General features: G+C 44.1%; 1 protein-coding gene across 3 annotated transcripts in view; it reads left to right on the forward strand.

Moving 5' to 3' along the window:
• The window catches only part of TOX (thymocyte selection associated high mobility group box), a 258,369-nt gene that overhangs the window by 222,871 nt on the left and 14,960 nt on the right, over positions 1 to 20,538 (forward strand). For all 3 annotated transcript variants that reach the window (XM_066624058.1, XM_066624060.1, XM_066624059.1), the window contains exon 6: positions 14,809 to 14,889. In XM_066624058.1, coding sequence (XP_066480155.1) covers positions 14,809 to 14,889 — 81 coding nt within the window. The remainder of the gene's footprint in view (positions 1 to 14,808; positions 14,890 to 20,538) is intronic.

A 20,538-nucleotide genomic window follows, 5' to 3' on the forward strand; every position in this document is an offset into this window, starting at 1 on the left:
AGCCCAGCGGCACGTTTGCGACTGTGGTTTGTGCCACGGAGGCGCGGTGCAAACCATAGGATTGGGCCCTAAGGTGCTTGCAGAAGTAGTCACTTGGAGTAGGACATTACAAGAATGTTGAGATTTGGTACCCAAGCAGCCCAGCACATCTAATGATGTTACGACAGAAGTTAAAAGTGGAGTATTTTTAGTTCTCTCTGTCTAAGCTCTCTGCTAAGTTCAAGCATCTGCCTTATAACAGTGGCTATCACTTCAGCACAAAGTAAGTCAAGCTGTAGGTAGGACAGAAGGTTAGGTTATAGAACTCCCAAAGCCAGTGATATTCCGGGGGGGGGGGCAAAGCACTACATTTTGCCTCAACACACCCTGTAAGTTGCCTCTCTCGCCCTTTGATCCATTCCAAACAGTGAGAGCAACACGTAGGCATTGCTGTCTTCCACTTGGAATGGCTCTGACGTGAGAGGGAGGGGCATCTTACAGGGTGCATTGAGGTACCTTCCAGAAAAATAGTGCTTTGCCCCCCTTCTGGGAATGCCGCTGTCCAAAGCATCTCAGATTAGAGGATTTGCTGTGCCAGCCTCATACACGTTTGAGACTGGTACATCATGTAAGTGTTGAACATCTCCCTTCCCATAACTGATTCATCTTCAGATTTAGGATTCTAGTGGCAGATTCTAGTGGCAACCCAGAATGTATATTTGTTTATGGAGTGCACACTATATCTTGTATGTGAGTGTGTGTACATTGCTATAAATATTTGTCTTTATACAATAACTTCTTCTTTATGACACCTAACATCATAGGACAGTAGTAAAGCAACAGTGGAAGCCAGCTTTAAATCAATTGTATAATTTGCCAGATTTAACTGGTAAAGCATAGCAAAGATAAATACAGTAATTACAGTTTCCATTGCACCTTTTTATATTTGCATAAATTAGTTTTAGAAAACACTCTTCACTTACCTATGGAAGCACATCTCTTTTAACGTAGATTGCATGGAAATTCATCATAACGAGTATAGCTGCATTAGAAGCAGCCCCCAAGCCTCTATGTCACCAGGGTAGTTTCTTGTTCTGTTGTTCAGGAGACTTTTGAGTCACAAAACTAGACTTGGACCTGTGTTAGATTTACAACATAGTGATGCTCAAGTCAAATTGTGGCGTCAAATTCAGCATCCATTGCCAAGTATTGTAGAACTTTTCTGTCTGTCTTTCTGGGGTTCTTATGGCATTAGACATATCTCTTACAGAACATAAATGTAAATATTATCACCCATTTTTAAAAGCTTGCCAAACTTTCTGAGTATGAATGTAGTAGCAGAGTCAGTGGTTTCAAGTAAAATATTTCCCTTGATTTTTCTCTAAATCCAGTCTCTGAATTTGAGATCATCACAAGCAACGTTGTAAAGTGGCATGTTGAAAATGTAATGTGAAGTGAGTGGATTTATGGATAATTGCTCTCTTTCAGCAACTTTAGGGGCGCTGTAAACATGCGATGAGCTCTGTGAGCTGAGGGCATGCTGAATCCATGAATGGCACATTCCGGTGTTGACATGCTTACCATTTAAAAAAATGTGTTCCATTCATATTCTGTCTTTCTGCCATCATGGAATTCAAGGCAATGACTGCATAGTTCCCAGATGGTTGACCATCTAAGGCTAGTCCACCCATGAGGCTGACAGGCAGTAGCCTGAGGCAGTAGATGGGAAGCAGGTAGCCACTTCCTTCTGCTTGCTTACCTCCATTTGCTCCCTAGATTCAAGAAAGAAAAGGGTAATGAAGTAGAAGAGGAAGTGTGGAGAAGAGAAAGAAGTAGAAGAGAAAGTGTGGAGAAGAGAAAGGAAGTGTGGAGAAGAGAAGAGATTTGCCTGGGGGAAGAATACCAGGCAAATCTCTCACAAAAACCCTTGACTTCGGACCGGCGGACTTCCCCCAAATGAGGAGGCTGGTTAGAAGGAGGTTGAAAGGGAGGGTAAAAAGAGTCCAATCTCTCCAGAGTGCATGGAGGCTGCTTAAAACAACAGTAATAGAGGCCCAGCAGAGGTGTATACCGCAAAGAAAGAAGGGTTCCACTAAATCCAGGAGGGTGCCCGCATGGCTAACCAGCCAAGTTAGAGAGGCTGTGAAGGGCAAGGAAGCTTCCTTCCGTAAATGGAAGTCTTGCCCTAATGAGGAGAATAAAAAGGAACATAAACTGTGGCAAAAGAAATGTAAGAAGGTGATATGGGAGGCCAAGCGAGACTGTGAGGAACACATGGCCAGCAACATTAAGGGGAATAATAAAAGCTTCTTCAAATATGTTAGAAGCAGGAAACCCGCCAGAGAAGCGGTTGGCCCTCTGGATGGTGAGGGAGGGAAAGGGGAGATAAAAGGAGACTTAGAGATGGCAGAGAAATTAAATGAGTTCTTTGCATCTGTCTTCACGGCAGAAGACCTCGGGCAGATACCGCTGCCCAAACGGCCCCTCCTGACCGAGGAGTTAAGTCAGATAGAGGTTAAAAGAGAAGATGTTTCAGACCTCATTGATAAATTAAAGATCAATAAGTCACCGGGCCCTGATGGCGTCCATCCAAGAGTTGTTAAGGAATTGAAGAATGAAGTTGCTGATCTCGACTAAAATATGCAACTCGTCCCTCAAAACGGCCACGGTGCCAGAGGATTGGAGGATAGCAAATGTCACACCGATTTTTAAAAAGGGAAAGAGGGGGGACCCGGGAAACTATAGGCCAGTCAGCTTGACATCTATACCAGGTAAGATGGTGGAATGCCTCATCAAAGATAGAATCTCAAAACACACAGACGAACAAACCTTGCTGATGGAGAATCAGCATGGCTTCTCTAAGGGTAAGTTTTGCCTCGTGAACCTTTTGGAATTATTTGAAAAGGTCAACAGGCATGTGGATGTGGGAGAACCCATGGACATTATATATCTGGACTTTCAGAAGGCGTTCAACACGGTCCCTCACCAAAGGCTACTGAAAAAACCCCACCGTCAGGGCATTAGAGGGCAGGTCCTCTCCTGGATTGAGACCTGGTTGAAGACCAGGAAACAGAGAGTGGGTGTCAATGGGCAATTTTCACAATGGAGAGAGGTGAAAAGCGGTGTGCCCCAAGGATCTGTCCTGGGACCGGTGCTTTTCAACCTCTTCATAAATGACCTGGGGTCAGGGTTGAGCAGTGAGGTGGTTAAGTTTACAGACGACACCAAATTTTTCCGAGTGGTGAAGACCAGAAGTGATTGTGAGGAGCTCCAGAAGGATCTCTCCAAACTGGCAGAATAGGCAGCAAAATGATAGATGCGTTTCAATGTCAGTAATTGTAAAGTCATGCACATTGGGGCAAAAAAAATCAAAACTTTAGATATAGACTGATGGGTTCTGAGCTGTCTGTGACAGATCTTGGGGTGGTGGTGGACAGGTCAATGAGAGTCCTGACCCAGTGTGGGGCGGCAGTGAAGAAGGCCAATTCTATGTTTGGGATCATTAGAAAAGGTATTGAGAACAAAACAACTAATATTATAATGCCATTGTACAAATCAATGGTAAGGCCACACCTGGAGTATTGTGTCCAGTTCTGGTCACCACATCTCAAAAAGGACATAGTGGAAATGGAAAAGGTGCAAAAGACAGCAACTAAGATGATTACTGGGCTGGGGCAACTTCCTTACAAGGAAAGGCTACGGCGTTTGGGCCTCTTCAGCCTAGAAAAGAGACGCCTGAGGGAGGACATGATTGAGACATACAGAATTATGGAAGGAAAGGATAGAGTGGATGCTCTTTACACTCTCACATAACACCAGAACCAGGGGACATCCACTAAAATCGAGTGTTGGGAGAGTTAGGACAGACAAAAGAAAATATTTCTTTACTCAGTGTGTGGTTGGTCTGTGGAACTCCTTGCCACAGGAAGTAGTGATGTTATCTGGCCTGGATGCCTTTAAAAGGGGATTGGACTAGTTTCTGGAGGAAAAATTCATTATGGGTTACAAGCCATGATGTGTATTGCAACATCCTGATTTCAGAAATGGGCTATGTCAGATGCAAGGGAGGGCACCAGGATGAGGTCTCTTATTATCTGGTGTGCTCCCTGGGGCATTTGGTGGTCCACTGTGAGATACAGGAAGCTGGACTAGATAGGTCTATGGCCTGATCCAGTGGGGCTGTTCTTATGTAGGATTATAGCCCTAACAGGGTGACACAGCCAATGTCCCAGTTGGTCAAGGGAGTTGCCAGTTGAAAAAGTTTGGGAACCATTGGTTTATAGTATAGATGGCCTATTGTTTATTAATTTTTTCTTGAAATCTTTTTGTATTTTTATGTATCTTACATATGCTATGCATTTTCCCCTTTTTTCTCTTTTTCTGATTTATGAATTCATTGTCTAATAATTACAGGAGAAAAATGGAATAAGACAAATAACTTCTCTTTGGAACATTGCAAGGACTCATCATTCTAGCCAATCAAGTTGTCACAAAATGATGACATGTACAATAGATGTTCAATGTCAGGATAGTAGGGCATGGTCTGAGGACACACAGTACAATCACCTTGTTAATGTTATGCAATGCTGTGTCTAGTCAGCGCCTAGATGGGTGCAAAGTTGGCTTAAGACCTCTTGGCCTCTGAGGCAACATGCCAAAAGCTGCCATCTCCTACCTGTGGTACACTGACTGCATCTACTGCTTATTCTTTACCTGCTACCTAGATTTGAAAAAGAAGAGGGCAACAGATAACAGTGTGGACTGGATGGTAGGTGGCAAGGAGACCAGTCCTATGGTTAGCCAGTGCTGGCGCTGAGCTCCAGCTCTGGCACAGGATGTTATAAGTGTGCCATAAAGCTCTGTGTAGGGAGTGCTGGTGCTGGCCCAGCACCAGCTGGACACCGCCAGAGCACAGTAAGAGCTTTGGGCAGTGATGAGGGCCTTGAGGGAAGGGGGCGGTGTTCTGGGGCAAGGGGGAGGAACAGGGATGAGAGAGGGCTGGGACTGGCAGAGCCTTGCTTCACCATATCCTATCCTCCATGTTGGGCTGCAAAGACTGATATGGAGGCTCTCAAATAGCCTGCACAAACTAGAGAAGCCCCATTGTGGAGCCTGGGGCTTTCCCAACAGGAAGGAGACAAAAGACCCCTTCCTTCAAGGAGACCTCAGACGGTGGTGCTGGATACAGCGGTAGCCATTTTGGCGCCACTACATCCGGTGCCTCTGCTAGGGATAGGATTGAGCTGTTGAGCAGCTGCAATGTTCTAGCCCACTGTCTTTACATAAGAACAGCCCCACTGGATCAGGCCATAGGCCCCTCTAGTCCAGCTTCCTGTATCTCACAGCGGCCCACCAAATGCCCGGAAGGAAGCTTCCTTGCCCTTTACAATCTCTCTAACTTGGCTCGTTAGCCATGCGGGCACCCTCCTGGACTTAGTCGAGCCCTTCTTCCTTTGCAGTATACACTTCCGCTGGGCCTCTATTACTGTTGATTTGCGCAACCTCCATGCTCTCTGTAGAGACTGGACTCTTTTTACCTTCCCTTTCAACCTCTTCATTTGAGGGAAGTCTGCTCGTCAGAAGTCAAGGGTTTTTGTGAGAGATTTGCGCGGTATTCTTCCCCCGAAGTACATGTCGAAATGGATCACAGCATGATCACTGTTCCCCAATGGCTCAGTAACACTGACATCTCTAACCATGTCCTGAGTACTGCACAATATTAAATCCAGAGTCACCTGTCCTCTGGTGGGCTCCATGACTAGCTGCTCTAAGGCACAGTCATTTAACATGTCAAGAAATCCAGTCTCCTTTTTGTGACCCTATATCCTATATACTGTATAGGGTGGGAGGTTTTTCATGAGGATTCTGCAGCTCCCTAGCTGGTTCCTGCAACTCCCCAGGGAGCCACAGCTCACAGTTTGGGAACCACTGCTATAAACCATAAGCCATAAACAGTAATCCCTAGTAAGTCCATTTGGGACCAGGGATTGGTTTCCTCTTTGACAGTCTTTGACCCACCCACAGCATGCAGTGGAGTCTGTGAGCCCAGTTCTGGGCTCGACGCACTGGCTTACTGCCAACACGCACTGTCGCAAATGTGCCATAAGGCACATTTGTGAGGCTTAGTGCGAGGCAGGCGCCCGGTCTCCACCGCTCAGCGGTTGCATGGACCACCGAGCAGCAGAGAGGAAAGTGGGGGCAGGGAGGAGGCATTCCGGGGAGGGGGAGGTAGGTGGAGGGTGGGGGGAGGTGTGCCGGGAGGAGGGAGCGGGGAAGGAGGGAGGCAGGACTGGTGGAGCTCTGCTCCACCAGATCCTGCGCGTTCCTTTCGGGGTCAGCACCCAACACTAACGCTTTTACTTCACCACCAACCTTTTGGTCGGCAGTGAATCAAATAGCGCCATTGTAGGGCTACTTCCCTTACCCAGGAGAAGGGGACAAAAATCCCCTTCTCCCATGGTGCCTCCCATGGCTGCCATTGGCGTGCAGGATGTGGCAGCAGGTGTTTTCTGCCACAGCCGTGTACCTCAGGATTTTCCTGTGTGTCTGCACTTCTGCATGCTCTGGGCCAGCCCAGAATAGGATTGGGACATTAGTTGCTTATGCTGTCAGTGTTTCCTTTTGTTAACTTTGCCATTGTTCTGACTTCAGCACAATGCATCTTTCTCACCTGTTTTGTCTATTCGTGACACACAGTAAAGTGGAAGCAATGTGTATTCCAGGGGTGTCAAACATAAGGTGCAGCCTGTGGAAGCCATTTCTCTGCCCCTCCCCACTATAATTGGGCTCTCATATCTTGAAATTTTGAATAAAATTTGCACATTCTCTCTTCTGTCATTTGCAGTGAATGAGTTTCTGTTCAAGAACAAAGTATTTCTGGCCTTCATCGGCTTAATGATGTCACTTCCTGCTTAATGATGTCACTTTTGGCCCTCAGCAGGTGCCATGAATGCTGTTCGGCCCATTATATGAAACAGGTTTGACACCCCAACTGTAATCTGTTAGAATTGTTTGGTCTGGAGGGACCAGATTCATCACAGATACTCTCAAGTTTGGTGCATTGACTCCTGCCTGAATGGACAGGAATGATGAAGCAGATTGTGGAAGGCTGCATTTCCCTGGTTCTCGTACAGCTCGGACTTAGAAGCATGCCTCAACCATCACAGGGAAATAGGGAAATAGCAGCTTTCTGGGATAAGGAAAGCGCACTGTCAGACTGTGGCGGAGTTAAAGGAAAATGTTTGGGTCTCCTGAAGACTACATGTATCTTCCAGTTCTCTATTGTCATAACACTTTTTGAATGTAATTTTGTCTCTCTGAAAGTAGAAGTAGAAGTTCTTCTGGTAAATTTACATTTGAGAATTCCTCTCATCTTCATTTCTCTTTAAGTTTTAAAACATCTACAATGTATGCCTGAGGGCTGTAGAATTTGGCATCCACAGAAAGATATGGGTGGAACACAATGTAGTTCATTAGTTGTTTATGTAGTACTGCCAAGTTTGTAGTTGCCACCCATCTTGTACCTCCAGCTGCCCACATCCATGGAGCATGCTGAGGCTTGTGCCAAATCTGCCTTGGCTCCTGCCGCCAAATTATCTGCACTCACACTCAAGAGTACTCCAGCCATGCATTATGGATAGTGTCTCCTGTTTAGATCTATAGTCCTAACTAGGTTCTACCCAGGCATTATTCAGGAACCAAACAGTAGAATCATTTTGCATGTCTCCTCATAAATAAGTCTCACTGAGTTCAGTAGGTCTTATTCCCAGGCAAGAGTGTAGAGGATTGCAGCTTCACAGCATCATCCCATGTATGTCTTACACAGAAGTATGTTCCATGATATTTACTCTGAGAAAAGTGTGTATAAGATTGCAGCTGCAATCCTATACACTTCCTTGTGAGTAAAGCTTATTGAACATGGTAGGGCTTCTGAGTAAATGTATATAGGATTGTATTGATAGACACCTTTCATGCCTCTTTTGCTAACTGCTTTTACAATTATTATTTTATTATTATTTTTCACATTTTTATGCCACCCTTCCTCCAAGGAGCTCAGGATGGTATACATGGCTCCTTCCTTCCTTTGGTCCCCACAACAACCCTGTGATAATGACTGGCCAAGGCAGTGGTGTCACTAGGGTTCGCGTCACCAGGTGCAGGATGCCAGCGCATCACCCCCCCCCCCGGTCAGTGGGCGGGACAACACCCCAGGTGGTGGGTGTGGTGATGTACCATGGCTCCAACCCCACTGGTTTTTTGGCTGTACCTTTTGATATAGCAAAGATAGAACACATTCTGCATGAAATTACGCATTGATTGATATATAACATGCTGGTATTATTCCTCCAAACTGTGATTTTGGTAACTAGTGGTGTCACAACCCTCCCCCCAGGGTGTCAACTTACTAACACCTTATTGCAGCAGTTCTCAAACTTTTAGCACTGGGATCCACTTTTCAGAATGACAATCTGTCCAAGACCCACCAGAAGTGATGTCATGGTGGAAGTGACATCATCAGGCAAATTAAAATGAATAAGTAAATAATTAAAGTAAAACAAATAATTAAATAAGCAAAACCCAACCCTGGCCCACCAAGTGAATTTCGTCTGTAGCCTGCCTGCAATAACATATCCCCCCTCCAAAATCAATAAGGTTTTCAGCCCTACCCAGTGCCCAGTTCAATTTAAGAACTTCTGTTTAAACCAGATCACTGTTAGGATCCACCTGGCTTTGCAAGTCTTGAAAAAGTTCACCTTACTAGCTGAAGCCTCTGTTTTGATCCTTTTTAGTGAGGGGGGGAGGCTGCCTTCTGGAGCATTTGATGAGCTCCAGTTCCACCAGATCAGAACCATTTTGGTGGCTTCACATTCCCCTTTGCCTGGCCTGACCACTAGCCAAGGCACGTTTGCTTACTCACGAGAACGCATCCGTGAGGCTTAGTTTCGCTTTCCATAGGGCTCAGTACATTCATCTGCTTGGAGGGAGGGACTTTCTCCTCAGGTGTTTTTGGGGACTGCATTCATTGGATCAGGACCATTCTGTTGTCGTTGGATTTCTCTCAGCCTGCCCTTTCCGACAGACTAAGGCAAGTTCACCTACTTGCGAGTAAACACGCGATACGGCTCAGTTTCACTTTCCATAGGGCTCCATACATTTTTTGTTCGCTGGTTTTTTGGCCTTAACTTTTGATAGAAAGGAGATATTTCACTCTGGTGTTTTACATTGCATTCTGCCAGAAATTCCGCATCCAATGGTATATAAAATGATGGTATTACTCCTAACCACCGCAATTTTAGCTTGTCACCACCCCCAGTGTGCATCACCCCCCCTGTGCACGTCACCCGGTGCAACCTGCACCCCCCACACACCCCTAGCGACGCCACTTGGCCAAGGTCACCCAGAAAGCTTTGAGGCTGAGCAGGAATTTGAACCTGGATGGCCTGGTGAGACCAAACCACAGTTAATGTCACTGCTGATGTAAATAGATAACAGCGGTTAATTCTACCAGGGAAAACTGGTGCTCCAGAAGGAAAGGGGGTTGAGGAAGGATTAGGTTGGACTGAAATAAATTAGGAAAAAAGAGCAATTTTAAAATCTGTTTAAAACCAGGTTTGAATTTCTGAACAAGCATACTAATTAGGATTTGTTTGCCTCTTTCTGTACACATGCAAAGACACCAATTGACTGAATCCAGAATGGATTGATTATTTCTTTGTTTGCATTTATTCTGTGCCCTTTACCATATGATCCAGGGCAGCTCACAGTATTATAAAAGACAATAAAATAATAGTTCAGTTAACTAGATGTCAGGCCAGATCTCAATTAAGTCACAAGTTGGTTAAAAAGTAACAAACAAAACAAACAGATCTAAATGCTATATTTTTCAATGACTCCAATATCTGTGTGGAGCCTTAGAGATCCCTCAAGCTATAATTTGCATCATTTTCAAAACCACCTGAAAGTGAAACCAAAAATGGATACAGGCATCCTGAACAGACACTCCATGCGGGATTAGTTCTAGGACCCCCCATAAATATCTCCATGGCTACCCCCATGTCCATTAACATCATTTAGGTTCTTTTGCAAAAATGTTTCTTTATGGTCCCCCCATGCCCATTAACTTTGTGTAGGTGCTTACAGCTGGCACCAAGTGCAAATGTTTCTTCCTTTTACACGACTCTATAAGCTTGCAAGCTTATAGCATGACATTCAGGCAGACATTCTGAATGTCTGAAGAGGCTACATCAAACATTAAGAGGAAGCTGTTAACTTCCTGCTTCCTGTTAACATTCAATTAGGGCACAATCCTAACCCACTTTCTAGCATCAACATAAGGGCGATGCAGCTCTGAGGTAAGGGAACAAACAATCCCTTACTTTGGGGAGGCCTCAGTGAGTGACACCCAACTGCAGGATGCAGCACATGTCCCATTGGCACCGCTATGCCAGTGCTGGAAAGTTAGTTAGGATTTGGGCCTTAGTCTCTTCAAGCATTCAGGCTACGTACCTGCATGTCCTTGCTATAAGCTTTCATGCTTATAACGTCCTGTAAAAGGAATAAACATCTTCACTTGGCACCAGTGATAAGAACCTACACAAGTTAGTGGACACAGGGCACCATGGAGAACCAGATCTGCGGATATGGGGGGGGGGGAACGCCAATAATGTATAATTCATAGCTACTTATTGCTCATTCTGAATCATCATAAAGAAGCTGAGTTGTCAAGTTTGAATGTTCATCATGTCAGGTTGATAGTGCTTGAATAGAGCTTGTGCCTTCAAGATTACTATTACTAACCTAGTGTCATCATAATATTTTTCTGGCATGCTATCAGTTGCCATATTAACCAGCAAGACTGATGGTAGAGTACCTTGCACAGCAGTATCACACAGAGATGCTTAGTACCAAATACTTTACATGACTGAATGGGGAAAAAAACTGCATGTTATCTGTATGATAGGTGCATTCTACTGGTTGCGCACACAGCCCCAATCATTAATTGGTCTTATAAAATGAGAGATGTCAGGGATAAATCTCTGTGATCTTTTATTCTTATTGGACTCTATTTTTGTTTTGAAAAAAGAACAAAAATTATGTAGATGTATTCAAACAGAAATGCAATTTGCATTCTTCCCTGTTCTTCTAGGTCGGGCAAATTTAATTTTAGATGCTAGGGGAAAAAACTGTCAACTAACGGGTGTTTCATTTCCTTGAAACAAACAATACGTTTTAGCAATAACCACAAACAATCAACTCAGAAACACAACTTGTTATAAATCCTTTCTAAAACAAAATGAACTGAGCTTTGTAATCTGAAGAAATTGCAAAAGAATGCACACATGCCGTTGCACAGCTAGAACCAATCTATTATTTTTATTCCTCTCTCGATCTTTACAGCTTTCGTATCCTAGGATGCTTGTTTCTCCATTATGATCTTATGTTTCCCTGGGATGCAAATCTTTAATCCTTTTAAGCAACCTCTGGGTTTTCCCAGCAGAGATCAGAGGGGCCAGCATGCTCTTGAAAATGCAGCTTTGATGGAATAAACCATGTTTCATAAGAATAATGTGGCACCACTTCACAGATAATTTTGCAAATGTGCTTGGAAGTTTGTGTGCATGCTCTAGATTAAAAGAATCTCATTTTATGGTGGAATAAAAAGAACCAGCTATATCAGCTTGAGGTACCCTAAATTCTTCCACTCGTGCAAGGGGGTTTGTGCATGCGGAAGTGATGATACAAAGTCCTTGCACACAGAAATCCAAATAGAACTGGACTTTTTACTGGCATAACACATTGTGAAACATGTTGCATAAGATGTCATACGAGTACATAAAAATTGTACCTTATTGTTGTGCAGATTTCTCTGCATGTATTTGTGCAATCATATATATATATTGGCAACCTTCAGTCTCGAAAGACTATGGTATCGCGCTCTGAAAGGTGGTTCTGGCACAGCGTCTAGTGTGGCTGAAAAGGCCAATCCGGGAGTGACAATCCCTTCCACACCAGGAGCAAGTGCAATCATATAATGAACAGCACAAAAATGCCATTTTATTTTCCTATGTGTTCCTTAGGGTACAATCCCCTGTTACAGAAAATATACTTTGCTCTAAACATGGGAGACCTCTTAATCTGCCTTAGAGCCCAAGTGCTATCCTCCCTCCCCCAACTGATGTAGCCACACCAAAATGGTCTGTGCAGTATCTAGCTTTAACTGACGCACAGCAGTGAGCACAAAATGGCCACCGACAGAGTGCTCTGCGCTCCATTGGCACTCATTTACAACAGCGAAAATCACTTCCACTATTGTAATGGTTGATCTTATTATATGGTATCCCTTTGAGCAGATGGTTCTGTCAAGGCTTGATCATTTCTGACAGATCAAGAATACATGTTCAGGAATGATGCTGGTCCACATAGGCCTACACACCTTTTTATTGCCTTGTTGCTTTTGCAGTCAACATTTCCTCTCCAAACACATTTAATTGACTTCTTTCTAACTAGTCCACCACATAGAAGTTCCACCACATGGAAAGATTTCATTCTGGCAGTTATGGCATGTGAAAGTCATGTGTAAAAGGGAAGCTGCTTGTCCCAACTGCATGGATAACTTCCATATCAGTACCATACACTTCAGGGATGGCATAGAGATGCTCGAAGTGACTAGGCTGATCCACTGGCAGAGTGACCAAATACAGTGGAGGACAGAATGCCTATACCTTTAACCACTGTATAGAAGAAGGAATGTTGGTAGTGCAGCTCAACATGGAAGGTTTAAAAATTCTCTCTTCTATAAAATGTTTAAATGTATAGGCACTCTGTCCTCCATTGTATCTGGTCACCCTGTCCATAGGACAGTCTATGCATGGAGCTACAGCCTTGCAGAATACATTTCTAGTAGCTTCTACATGGAGGTAGTAATAATAACACTGATTTGGAGCAAAACATCCTAACTGCTTAAAACATGCTTCTAAAATGCATGCGTAATTGTGGACACTTCACTTGTTGGCAACCTTCAGTCTCGAAAGACTATGGTATCGCTCTCTGAATGGTGGTTCTGGCACAGTGTCTAGTGTGGCTGAAAAGGCCGATTTGGGAGTGACAATCCCTTCCACACTGGGAGCAAGTATAGTGTGTCCCTGGTCTGTCTCCCTGGCTATGGGCCTTCCTTCTTTGGCTCTTTGCCTCAGTCTGTTGGCAAAGTGTCTCTTCAATTGGGAAAGGCCATGCTGCACAGCCTGCCTCCAAACAGAACACTCAGACGCCAAGGTTTCCCATCTGTTGAGGTTCATTCCTAAGGCTTTCAGATCCCTCTTGCAGATATCCTTGTAGCGCAGCTGTGGTCGACCCATAGGGCGCTTTCCCTGCACAAGTTCTCCATAGAGGAGATCCTTTGGGATCCAACTATCGCCCATTCTCACGACATGACGAAGCCAACGCAGGCGTCTCTGTTTCAGCAGTGTATACACGCTGGGGATTCCAGCTCGTTCCAGGACTGTGTTGCTTGGAACTATCACCTGCCAGGTGATACCGAGGATGCGTCGGAGGCAGCACATGTGGAAGGCGTTCAGCTTCTTCTCCTGTTATGAGCGAAGAGTCCATGACTCGCTGCAGTACAGAAGTGTACTCAAGACGCAAGCTCTGTAAACCTGGATCTTGGTATGTTCCTTCAGCTTCTTGTTGGACCATACTCTCTTTGCGCGTCTGGAAAACGTGGTAGCTGCTTTACCGATGCGTTTGTTTAGCTCGGTATCCAGAGAAAGAGTGTCGGAGATTGTTGAGCCAAGGTACACAAAATCATGGACAACCTCCAGCTCATGCACAGAGATTGCAATGCAGGGAGGTGAGTCCACATCCTGAACCATGACCTGTGTTTTCTTCAGGCTGATTGTCAGTCCAAAGTCTTGGCAGGCCTTGCTAAAAGAGTTCATGAGCTGCTGGAGATCTTTGGCAGAGTGGGCGGTGGCAGCTGCATTGTCTGCAAAGATGCAGTCACGCAGACATTTCGGCTGGACTTTGGACTTTGCTCTCAGTCTGGAGAGGCAGATGCCTTCTGTTGCAGTTTCACAAGCCTGCTTCAGCAGAACAGTGAAGAAAATTGCAAACAAGGTTGGCGCGAGAACACAGCCCTGCTTCACTCTGCTTCAGATGTCAAAGGGGTCTGATGTGGAGCCATCAAAGACAAAAGTGCCCTTCATGTCCTTGTGGAAAGATCTGATGATCCTGAGGAGCCTGGGTGGACATCCAATCTTGGGGAAAATCTTGAAGAGGCCGTCCCTGCTGACCAGGTCGAAAGCCTTCGTGGGATCTATGAAGGCTATAAAGAGTGGCTGTCGTTGTTCCCTGCATTTCTCCTGCAGCTGTCTAAGGGAGAATACCATATCAGTGGTGGACCTGTTGGCTCGGAATCCGCACTGCGATTCTGGGTAGATGTTCTCTGCAAGTACCTGGAGCCTCTTCAGTGCAACTCGGGCAAACAACTTCTGAATTATGCTTCTGAAAACAGGATAACTTTTGTAAATAGGCTCTTAGTTGATTTTTTCCCCCCTTAAATTGCTTTCTTTGCAAATTAACATTAGTCAGATCATACTGCTACCAACTGTTTACGTGGCTTTAGGCCTGCACTCTGTGAACATTATTTTGCACATTTTAATTGTTATTTTGCCACTTTTCCTCAGTAAGTTTGTAAAGGAGGATGGCAGGGACAATAGGGATGGAAGATGATCAACAACATGTTATCAGTATGTATGTATTGCAGATTGCATGACTTGACTTTAAAGCAATACAGAGCCAGTTTCTGACTTACTGTTCTTCCTTGTATTTCAGGTATACAAAAAGAAAACTGAAGCAGCTAAGAAGGAGTATTTGAAGCAGTTAGCTGCATACAGGGCAAGCCTTGTATCCAAGGTAACACATAATCTATGTATTGGGACAGATCATAGTCATTCCAGCCTTTTTTGTATCATGATTGCTGTAATATATAGAATAATTGGTTTTGTCCCTTTAAGTTTTGAGGTTAATTCTGTGAATTGCAATTTAATTTAGTTTTTTTAAGCCCCATTTGTTTCTCTTTATGGTTTCAGATTAGAAGGAAGAGTTCAGTGCTATAAATGAATAAAAAAAATAGTCACTATTGAGAAACCTATGTCTGCCAATGAATAGTACATTCTGCTCAGTAACTGACTCGTCCCATTCTCTGTATCTCATGTTCAGCAGCATGATATGCTCCTCACTGCAACATGTTGATATCCCTTTTTCTAAGAGATAAATGAGGTATTAGGACAGAATGTAATCTATATAGCAGATCACTTAATATCATTAATATAAAGCAAAATCCATTGTTATGTAGCCAGCTGGAACTCTGAATATTGACTTATTGAAGATTTCATTGGTCTCAGGTTAGCGGGAGCCTAATTTACTTGAATGATCTAATTAACAATTGTATGCCCTTTGCATGACTTGAGTGAAGTGGGATGTAGTACCGTGTTTCCCTGAAAATAAGACACAGTTTTATATTTTTTTGGCTCAAAAAAAAAACACGCTAGGTCTTATTTTCGGGGTAGGTCTTATTTTTTTTAATGTACAACAATCTACAGTCATTCATGTACAAAAATATACCTTACAAAAATATCCCCTCAGCACCCAGGAGGATGCCTCTCTGCCTGCCTATCTACACAGAAGTCAGTCCCTTTATAGTTAATGAGACTTACTCCCTGGAAAGTGTGGAGAGCCTCAGAGCCCAGTAGGCAGGGTTGCCTCGCTTGCTGCTTCCTGCCTCAGCTCCTCCTCAGCGTCCTCTGCCCAAGACAGCACAGCAGGCGCTTTCTAGGTGGCGGGCATGGGAGTGCAGCGTTCCTGGCCACGTTGTCCACCCACCCCCCTGCCCAAGGACCCCTTCCGCCCCCCCCCATCCTGGCCCTGATCATAACTAGGTCTTATTTTCAGGGTAGGTCTTATATTTCAGCAATTCTCAAAAAACACACTAGGTCATATTTTCGGGATAGGTCATTTTCGGGGAAACACGGTATGTTCAGTACTATCTTTTAAAATGTAAAATAATCTCTGTAGTGTTGTCTGATCATTACCTTCTCAAGCCTGAGCCTATTTGCCACCTGCAATATTATGTTGTCAACTCTGCTTTTATACATACATCTGCTATTCCACCATTACATGTATACACACACGCACACAGTCTCAGATCACAGTTTGCTTGACCTGGAATTAAACTAAAACAGGGGAATTTATAAGTTAGAGGGCTGAAATGCCGTGTACTGCTGTTCTGAGACCATTGGTTGGATAGCAGAGCAAACAATTCAAAGAGTTGGGCCAAAAGTAACCACAAGACAGAATTTTCCAAAAGAATATTGATTGTATTAAGAGACATAGAACAATAAGGAAAAAAAGCAATGTTTTCTTGTAAGATCAGCTGCACAAAGGTTTAAATGGTTGTGGGTGAAAGAATACTTGTGAATAGCTCCATTTGGACAGACATGGGTTGAATGAAGAAGGGAAAGAGTCATGTTGCCAGCAAGTCCCCTTAACCTAAGGAGACCTCCATCAGAGATGACCAGATGAGAGAAGATAACAGGATTACCAAGTTTCAAATAGTCACCACAGAATAGAGGATTTCAGAAGGGATACAGAGTTGTTACGAAGGTTATAGAGGAGAAATTACCTGCCCTGAATCTGCTGGGTAGATTGGGGTACAGTATCCTTCTGCAAAGTAAGGCTGGACTGCACGGCTTCAGATCCTGGGGAGAAAAGAAAATGAAGCCTAAAAGGTACCTCTTGAAGGGCAGAGAAAGTAGCTGCTCTGGCAGCTACTGAAGCAAGAGACTTTCTAAGTGAGAAAAACCTTACCAAAAAGGACTTCTACAGAGTAGAAGTCGCACTGGAAGGAGAAACTACGAACAGCGCAGGCACCTTCAGTGGGGAAGAAAATGCCAAAATGCTGCTCCAGGAGGAGGAGTCATTATAGAACTTTGGATAGAGAATACATTAGAATGTGTCTAATGGTATCTGGAACATCTCTTGAGTGTGCAGCCGGAAGTTTCATGGCTTGGTTGAGTTCAGGTGGGTCCTAGAAGGGCACAAAGACTTAACTGCACTTCAGTCAAAGGGGAGAGAAATATGGTGAGTGGGGTGGGGGGAGATTGCACCCATTGCTTAGGTTCTTGGTGGGAGAGGCTTCCTGGAGAATGGATCTGAAAAGACTGTCCAGAAGGCCTGGCCACTGGGCAGTTAAGCTTAATTTATTATACAGGAAGACTTGTGCTTACAATTATGCCAACGTAGAGAGCCCAAATTTGCAAGACCTTAGAGTAGAGGAAGAAGACAGAGATGACTTGCAGTGCTATAGCCATCTGTTTGGATCAATGGCCCTTTCTTAGGATGATTCTGATTAGAGGGGGGTGGGCTTCACCAACTCCAGGCCCAAGTCTGGCTGACTCTCAGGAATGTCAGCTTAAGGAACAAAGATGGAGTTAAGAGAGACACTGCTTGTTTTGGAAAGTGAGGTCAGTGAGTCAATTAGTGCAATGTGTTTTGGGTCACAGTGTGTTGGTGTGCAGTATCTGTGGCTGTAACTTGTTGTAAGCACGGATATGCTGGTGCAGCAAGACTTAGCATCACATTTGAGTCTTGTATTTATTCAGCTGCAATGGTTCAGAATGACGAAGAGAGCAATGCAGTAAAGGTCTGAAATTTGGTCTTTCAATGCTGTAAACTTTTTCTTAGGTTTACCAAAAGCCAAATGGTGATCATCTTTCCTTTGGAACAGATGATACAAATTTACATTTGTTCCCATTAACTATATTGGTAGGCTTGCCAGAACTTTTTTGCAAAGCTTTTTCTCTCCATTCCAGTCTTAGAATTATTGAAATTAATGGGGCTATAGTCAAGCTGTTTGATGTGTGTAGAAATAAATATATAACGTAAAAATCACATTACAAAGCATTTTATATAATGTTATTCAGATTATAACATTATTTATAATACTGACTAAGCTTTTGCACTGCCCTGAGTTGCAACTCTTATTATGTTTTGCAAGTAATGTGTCTCGCAAATTGTACAGCATTATTTAAAATGCTGTGATTTGCAATTTTACATTTTTCAAAAAACAAGCACTTTTTATTGTTTACCATAGTCTTTTGTTGTTCAGGCTGACTGTAAGACTTGTTATTTTACCTATTGAATAGATACCTATAAATATTTTATGTGGGTGACTCCAGGCTAGAGCAGCTACCTAAATCTCTTTAAAAGATATGTCCCGTTTAGACCAAACTATGTCGTCATCAACATACAGAGATGGTGTCCAATATGCAGTATTTAAATCAGGAACAATGTGGACATTACCTGTAAACTACTGGAGAGGGCTCCATTAAACCAGTTAAGAGGGCTTCCCCAAAGAAGCAAATAGTGCTGTCTCAAAGTAGTCTGCCATCAGATACCTTTGCCAGAGCTGTGGCTCTGTCCATATTGATTTATGAGTTTAAGCAGTTTAAGATGTGACAGTCCTAGGGATGCCTTGTTCATGTCTGGATTGGCAGCTGTGGGGCCACCAAAGAAGGCCAGGTATGGCCAAAGAGCCATACTTTGCTGAGCAAATAAAAAAAGACGCCTGCACAACCTGCAACTTTAAATTGCAGGAGGTCTGGTCTAGAGGGTAGAGCCTCCATCTGCCTGAAGATAACATCCACAAGGTCGCCAGTTCGAGGCCACCGGCACCGTGCGACCTTGGAGCAGCTGACAAGCTGAAGCCGAGCAATTCCATCTGCTCTGAGCGTGGGAGGATGGAGGCCAGAATGTGAAGCCAGATCGGAATGAAACACCTTGAATGTAGTCGTTCTTGAAAGAAAGAACCTTCTTTGAAATTGTAAAAATCCCTATTTAATAGGGATTTAATAAAGCCTGCCTATGTAAACCGCCTTGAATAAAGTCTTGAATAAAGACCAAGAAAGGCGGTATATAAATACCTGTTGTTGTTGTTGTTGTTGTTGTTAAATGGAAGAAGTGTTATCCATAACTGCAGATCTCCATAGTAACAAATGGGAAAATAAGCCCTTCCAACCTCAAGACTAAACATGGATATTCTATACAATTTAGAAAGATTGGACTTTCTTCCAAAGTGAACTAAATGAAAAATGTATTTTCCCCAAATGTAATAATAAATCAAACATGCACTGCCTTTTGGACTAATAATGTCTTTTTCTTTAAAGCTGTTAAGAAGTCGTTCTGCTGCCCAGTGCATTGGAGCTTCAATCCAGCTCCATTACTACACTTACATTGGCTTTGCCTCAGCAATTTTCTCCAAAACTCTTTACTCCCCACAGTAACAGACCTGCCCTTGAGGTGCCCTGGGGCAAAGGTCCCCTGTGCACCATGCAACCCCCCCCCATGCTTACCGACAAAACGGAACCTCGCGTAACTCCAGAACCAACTGGGGAAGCATTCTGAGGTTTCCCTGTGGTCTTAAACTGTACCTCTGGAAAACCAGAAGTACAGTTTCCAATTGCATCGGGAGCCACAGCAAGGCTTCCTGCGCGGTCCTGGAGGCACATGGGCTCAGTTCTTGGTGCATTTGCCCCGTTTGTCCAGTGCAGGTCTGCTGCTGACTTCCAACACTCTGGATTCTTTGCCTTATCATTATTTCCATTTCAAACTCTTCTGATCTGCACTTCGGTTCCTGCTCTTTCCGGGGAACCTATGGACCACTAAAGACATCACATAGGCTGAAATTGCAAGTGTGGAAGAGTCTCATACTCTTATTCACTGCTTCAGCTTATTGCAAGGGTTAAAAAAAAACACCCTGATTCACAGTGCAATCCTAATTAATTCCTTGTATGGTGATGAAGAGGTGGCTGCTGTATCCTGTGGGTGAATTTTGGCCTTCTTGGGGTAAGGGAAATTTGTTCGCTTGTCCCAGGATAAGCCCGTGCCAGGCCTCCAGGTCCACTTGGGCCTGTGCCAGCAATGTAGCTGGCACAAGTCTGCATGGACCTGAGTTGGGAGATCAAGGCTGAGAAGGTGGTTAGGATTCAGTGTTGCCAAACCCACCCCCTTCCTTCTCCCAATCTGCTTTCCTCCCCGCCACATCATTGCACCGTTCCTCCTGTCCCATTTCACCACCACCCCTCCCTTCTGATCCCTTTGCACACTTACCTGTGCCAGCTGGTGTTCAGTGACTGCAGGTGCATGGAGCTAGCCACTCTCTGCTTGCAGCAGTGGCTGTGCTGTGTGCTCTGATGTGCACTGGAATGCGTCTTATAGCAGCGCTAGGCACCTATAGGATTGTGCCATCAGTCTGTCCTGTGTTTCTTTGAACTAATAAGCTCTTTGCCCTTTGTTTGAAATAAGGGGCTTCTTAAAAATTGGGCATAGGCTGGATAAAATGTTATTTTCTTCCCAGACTTGGGAGCAGGTTACCTGTGACTTATAAAACTCATACATTTCTCTTTAGTAAATAAAATCCAAACAGATGTATCACTCAAGATGTAAAACAATCGTATTAGCCAATCCTCACTCCTTGCAGTTAGGTGAGCTTGAGAGTGCAAAACC

This window comes from Tiliqua scincoides, chromosome 4, assembly GCF_035046505.1.
Source record: "Tiliqua scincoides isolate rTilSci1 chromosome 4, rTilSci1.hap2, whole genome shotgun sequence".
Lineage (NCBI taxonomy): Eukaryota > Metazoa > Chordata > Lepidosauria > Squamata > Scincidae > Tiliqua > Tiliqua scincoides.